This window comes from Aulostomus chinensis, chromosome 1 (assembly GCF_037954235.1).
Source record: "Aulostomus chinensis isolate RoL2024-O1b breed Wild chromosome 1, RoL_Achi_v1.0, whole genome shotgun sequence".
NCBI classification, from domain to species: Eukaryota; Metazoa; Chordata; class Actinopteri; order Syngnathiformes; family Aulostomidae; genus Aulostomus; species Aulostomus chinensis.
Window position 1 is genome coordinate 66,316,940 of NC_141320.1, and position 6,855 is coordinate 66,323,794.

Here is a 6,855-nt window from a genome sequence, read left to right on the forward strand (position 1 = left end):
TCCCAGGGTGTGCTGTCAAGGGACAAATTCACTCCCACTGCGATTTCATTTCATACTTCTCATGTCATAACATTTTTATGAGAGCACACACACATCTTGAAGTACTTTGTCCATCCTCCAAAAAGCCAGACAAGGAGACGGTTCTCTCTCTTCTGTACTGCACGAGGGAGTTGAGACTCATGCTAGTTAACTTAGCATGAAGGATCGTAGTGGTTGGGAAATGTTGGTACGCCTGAATCAACCATCGTCAAATACACTTTTGTGTGAAAAACAACCTGAAATCGGGAGACATTGTAATTTTAGAATCAGTAACCTAGTCAGAACTACCTTCCTGACTTGGCGCCATGATTGGAAGCAGCACCAGAAAACTTTGGCCAACAAGGCAAAAGGTTTGTTGACAAGTAGAAATTCAACTGCTAAACGTGGCAAATTTTGTAAGGAAAGATGAGGAAACCTAAACCTGTGATGGAGGAATGCTAAAACTTACCACCCACTTCCATTCACTGCACAAAACTACCTAGCATGGGTCTCAGCTCCCTAATGCAGCACAGGGGACAGAAGGGTATCCTCTTGTCTGACTGTGGGATGATGGATGGCAAGAGAATTTCCTGAAAAGACGACGATACTCATCATCCCCAAAATGTAACAAAGAAAACATAAGAATGCAAAACACTGCCAGTAAAATCTCACATTTTGAACAATTCCATTAATATTAAAGCAAAGCAATAATCAAATTTAATATAAAAAGGAAAATCCTGCCTCCAGGACCATCACAAAATGATCCTTTCATCTATCACAACCCAGAAAAACCAATGGATAACAGCTGTTCTCATTAGAAGCATTGACATGTTGTTATAAAGCTCTGAAAAAAACAACCTCTGGCCAAATGTCGGATGATGGATGTGGACACTTTTATACATTACAAGAACAAATGTGAGACTTGATGTGGGAATTAAGTGCATGCTACTGCAGAAATAATCCTCATTGGCACATTAAGCTCCTGAACAATGACACATCTTATCAAACTTTAAATTAAAGCTGTTGTCCCTTACTGTTTACACAGCAGCTCAGTCAAAGTGAAAGCATAAATTATAGCTGACATGATCAAACCAAGATGACAAATGCATGTTTGGTGATATCATCCAACAAGAACATCCAAGAACTGATTTTAAAATCCAACCACATCCATGAAGCTAATATGCTGGACCACAGAGGGAAAAACACCCCTGAATTAACCTATTCCTCCATATCATCACCTCACTGACATTCATTACACATCCAACCCTGCCAAAATGAGGGCATATAAAAGGATGTTCACCAATGTGAGGGCTGAAAATTGCTTCACTGCAATGAGGTTGTTACAAGAGTGACTGACACAAAGCTTCTATGACCTTTGCAGCCATGTTGCTGCTCAACACTGAGGTCCATGAGCAGCAGCATGTTGAATCTGAATGCTGGACTGCTGTTTTTAAAAGCAATCCTCACATGCTCAGTACCACATACGTCTTGATCTTCATATAAGGCCTTGTCCTTCGGTTTATTATTAATAGCAATGCATGCTATTATCAATACATCATCTATAATGTCACATATTGTTCATTTCCCTACACATGAGTTTCAATACAATGGGTTAGTGTTGGCCATTTTTGGAGTCACGCATGAGGAAAACTGACAATTCATTGATTAGTTAATTAAAAAAAAAAAAACATTTATCAACAACTATTTCTATAAGCATTTCAGTCTTCAAGCATTAACATACTGGTTCCAGACACTTAAATATGAGGATATTCTGTTGTGATTTTTTTTTCATAATTTTTGGCAGAAAATCTAAAGTCTTTGGGGTGTTTATGGACCAGAAAAGCACTTTGAACTTTGAGCTCTGGGAAATTCTGATAAGCATTTTTTCACAATTTCATGACATCATAAACTCAACAACTCACTTATCAATTAATAAGATAAGTGTTAGTAACAGCCCCAATATGGGGTAAACATTTTCAAACAATGTCACAATGTTGACATTATTTCTCCGTCGTCCAGTTTTGTGTGATTGCTGAGAATAAAGCATTAATTTGAGCAGCACTGCACAAACGCTGCAGGAGTGGCTTGTTTTTGTAGTTTGCTAATGTTATTTATTTGATTCAGTCCAACAGCCATTTTGAAAACCGTATTGTACATTAGTGCATGGTCAGGTTAGTTTAAGATTGCACGTTGAGATGAAAAATATAAATGTTAAATTTGGGATTTTTTGTGTGCATTTGACAGGCCAGGTGCAACCTTACAGAAGGTGAATTTTGGCCCCCAGGCCCCACTTTGGGGAGCCCCGTACCAAAATGTCTTACTTGTAGACTTTTGCACCCATTCAGACTAAATTGTGAGTGACTGCTCGATATAAAAAAAACCATGAGACAATATCATATTTAGACTACACGATACATACTGACATATTGCCCAGCTCTATAATAACACTGATAAATATCAGCAAAAAAAATCCAAGGCTATACATCCCCTTAATTATTGAAATTACTACAAGAATGGAGTCATTATGAGGACACGCCATCAACAACACAACACCTGTCCCGTATTATGTCATCAACTAGCTGCAGAAACTAAATTAAAACTGTGTACTGGGCGCATCCTTTGGGGCTCTCATGTGCATTCACACATGGAAGGTACAAATGAGGCTGAAATGGCAGTACCCCCCCCCCCCCCCCCCACCCCACGGGACCGCATTGCATTCTCCACAGATAACCCCCCCCCACACACACACACACACACACACACACACACACACTCTTTGCATGCTGCAGAAGCAACGACAAGCATCTCCGGAGCTGAAACCAGTGCCTCCACACCCACCTGAAGAGCAGGAGATGAGGAAAACGGCGAAGGCCAGTTTGGTGGCGTCTCCCATTTTCCATTCGACTCTAGATCCTGACGAGGACGAGAATTAAAACAGCAACAACAACAAAAACAAAATCTCAAAGAGTCAAATTAAACGTCTTGCTGCAATAAGGAGCACTGTCTCTGCAAAAATGGCATCTTTCAATGTCGAGATAAATCCAAAATATCCCGGGTAAAGCTTGTCGTACTAGTCCAAAATAAGACGAGGGAGGAGGGGAGGATTCTTGGTATGTCCAGGTTTACAGAAAAGAGGGCGACTTCTTGGCATTCGAGCCAACGCTACCATGTATTTGCAGCATGTTCATCTGTGCTTCTTGGTGTTTAACCGGTTATTTTCGGAGCAGCAAGCCGTGCCTCAGCCCGGCAGAGCTAACATCCATTGGACTGGAAATCAAGCGCACTCCGTCCTCCAATCAAACTTCTCCTCGGTGAGCTCTGTAGCATAGCTTCAACACGGCGTCAAAGATGATCATTTCCGAACTTCTCGCACGATATAGCGTCGTTGAAAATCGAGAATGTGGTTATATTCCGCCTGGAAGCCTCAGTTTCGTTCAACAGTTCAGCGGGGCTGCCCGGCCACAGTCGAAGCTCCGTCCGCTCCAGCAGGGAAACGCCGACGATTACAAGGCGCTCTGCGGGGTGTTAGCCCTCCCCAAAGCAGGCCAAACAGCCTCCCTCCGTCGAAGAAAGAACCGTAGACACGCACCGGCAAGATAGCAACAACAACCAGGCAGTCGTTAATCCACGTAGCTAATATGGCTATCGAGTTTAGGACGAGCTGGCTTTCCCAAGTCCGCTGTCTCCTCGCCTCTGGTCGGGACAATTTCAAGATGGCGTCACGGACTAACATTAAGGCTGCCCAGCTGATGTACAATACTTCCGGTACAGCTTATCAAACTAAACTAAACTACGGGACCCAACGTGTTTGTGTAGAATTTATATTTTTTCCCTCCTATGTTATGCATCTTTTCAATCTTTACTGATTATAAAGGCCTAAATTCAAACTTATATTATCTTATTTAATTAATTCATTATGTAATGGATTGCGACAGAGCACATAAACATAAGTATAAAATGTAAGGCCTAAACATGTTAGGATTAGTAATTAAGCTAATTTTTATCCGTGGTCACTAGGCAGGTAAAAACAATGAAAAAGAGAGGGGGACAAGAAACAGACAAATGTTATTTTCCCAAGGAGACAAACAATACCATAGAATATTCAGTTTAAAACAGTTTAATACATATCACTACATATATTTTGCGCTACAAGTTAATTTTGTGATTGTCGAATCTTGCATTTTCATTTAATCTGAGGCTGCTTTGTTGAGAGATTTTATTATCTCTGTTTCAAAAAGTGCCCGGGCTTCTCAGAATTTACCCTGTCCAAACGAACGGTATCAACTGGTCTTGCCTTTATTTGGAAGGTGAAGTGTTTCAACATCCGGGCTCGTTCTAACTCGCTTGACTCAACTATTTTACGAGCTGGAGGATTGTTTTTGTTCGGGTAGCCTGTTCGTTTTATTCCCTTACGTTTGCCGTTACCACAACAGAGGGGCGGCCAAAGTCCGAAAGTCGGCTTTAGAAAACAAAAAACAAAACAAAACAGAAGAACTCAATACTTGTATGTCATATAGTTGCAGAAAAAAAACAGTGGCTAATCTGTGTATCCGCATGTCTTAAATGTCAAATGTATTTTCTTTGTTGAAACTCAAAGTGCATTATGGGGGGATACAAAACACCACCCCATAGCTAATTATAGTAATGCTTCACAGGTTTAAGCCATAAATCAACAGCCTGTCTATAACATACAACCTGTCACTCCATGTGGGTCAACACATATTGCACCTCCTTATAGCCTCAAAGTGCAGAATGTACTACGCTACAGTCACATATTAGATTTCAACATGGGTTGGGTGCTCAGTAATAAATGCTGAGAATGCCATGAAGTACAGATATAGGCTTGGCCCATCCCCAAATCTGTGTGACACTAATCTCTCTAATAGCCTGGAGCAGATCTCCAACCATAAGCGCTGCGAAACGATTAGGAGGTCAAAGGTCTCAGGGGATTTCTCTGCCAAGCTGGAAGCTGAGTCACCTGTTCTATATTGGAGCATTGGTCTTTCATCTTCAGCAAAACACACAGTCTTGTGCATAGTTGAATGTTTAGAGCTTCGGGCGCTGACACAGGCTGGGTGAGGAGTTCATTTGCTCTTGATTTCATTCTCCTACCGGCGATTGAGAACTTTCATCCCAAATCTCAGAAAGAGCACCTCAGCTCCCCCTGGAAGAAACCATTTCACAGAGGGGAAAAAACATGAGGAATTTCTGTGTGACTGGCAGGTGGTCATAAAACATCGATATCAAGAAACAGAGAGTCACTGCATAATAAGATTATAGTTCATCGTCAGATTCCTTTGTCTTGCATCACAAACCATTAACTAATTAAATTACTGGCATTCAGGGTGAACCTTGCACGAACTCTCACTTTACCAACCCTGCTGGAGGGATCCTGCACAGGACCACAACAGTGAAAAGCAGGACTTCATTCATGAATGTGTCGAAAGTAGAGAAATTCTCTGTTATATCTGGAAGTATAACTAACTGCTCATTTGTTTTTAAAGACCTTCTTTGCCCGATTATTTAACACAACACTGAAATGAATATCATCAGGATAATAAATCAGATTCCTCTTTTTATATAAATTAACAGGAAAATGGCTGAACTGGGGCATGACATGTATGATATTTTACTTGTTTTACCTCATTTATTTCTGGCAAAATCCAAGGCATCACATGGATGTAAAATGTTAAAAGATTATCCTCTGATTTAATAAAAGAGTCAGAGAAATTACAGAGTTAGAACAGTTTGACGTTTTCATTTGAGGTTGAGGTTTGTTAGGGAATAAAATATGAGATCATTTTGTTATTGCAGGGGAAGCATCATGCCAGGTCTCATTTTAGGTTTCAATGAAAAATCCTGTGTCACTCAATAGGAAGACAAATGTTTCCTATTTTAAAATACTGTCGATAGCTTGTTCATGATGTTCATTCACATTCATAATATTATCACGTAAAACAATCACGGCGAGGAAAAGCAGGAAACACTTGAACAGTAGCGTTGCTTTATCTGTGTGCAGGGTCTGTAAAAGACTACGCAGCTGAATTTCACTCAACATCTGATCGAGGAAAAAACAGGATTTTCATTGAAACACTGGCATGATGCCTCTCCTCAATAACAAAATAATCTCATATTCTATTCCTCAACAAACCTCAACCTCAAATGAAAAGAGCATAACAGTGATTATTGAGTCATCATGACGAAGGGGAAAATTTGATGTGGAGAGGGCGAGCTTGTTCTGTTTGAGTGGGGAAGACCTTCAGTCCTGCTCCTGCAGATTTACAGCCCAGCTCATCCCATTACTCAACTATCAGATGCCAAATCCCTCCTAATGGCATTACACGTGCCAGAATTACGTATGATGATGCTTGCTAATGAGAGCTCAGCAGATATACCTTACTGGAACCAGTGGCCCTCGCACACACAGCAGCCCCGTGGCTCTGCTGCAGCTTAATGGACTCAGTATTGAGTGTCGGGGGAAGTCAAATTTATCGACAAAGTGCTTTTAACAAAAAGCAGGTAGCTTGCAAAGTGTACTGCAGAGCAACAAAATGATGTCAATACATGTAGCTGGAATACAAGCAGCTGGAAGTGAAGGTGTCAAAATGGTTAATTGGCAAGGACAGAAGTGGTGTGTGTCTGGGATGCACTGGAGTTTCCCATCCTCACATTCCACTGCTGCAGGTCCCCTGCATCTGGAGGGTCATTGTCATGAAGCCATACCTTCACTTTCTTCATATTTTGGGTGTGAGGAGGGGAACTCTTCCCAGCACACGCTTCTCTCTTTAACCTTCATCATTATTTTTTGCATCTACACATTTTAAACCAATATTGCTT

The 6,855-nt window shown here is 41.1% G+C and overlaps 1 protein-coding gene across 2 annotated transcripts in view; it reads right to left on the reverse strand.

Annotated features, from left to right (window-relative positions):
• Positions 1–3,739, reverse strand: part of acvr2ab (activin A receptor type 2Ab) — a 51,165-nt gene extending 47,426 nt beyond the window's left edge. For both annotated transcript variants that reach the window (XM_086202338.1, XM_086202341.1), the window contains exon 1: positions 2,857–3,739. In XM_086202338.1, coding sequence (XP_086058464.1) covers positions 2,857–2,911 — 55 coding nt within the window. In that variant the 5' untranslated portion in view covers positions 2,912–3,739. The remainder of the gene's footprint in view (positions 1–2,856) is intronic.
• Positions 3,740–6,855: the final 3,116 nt, after the last annotated feature.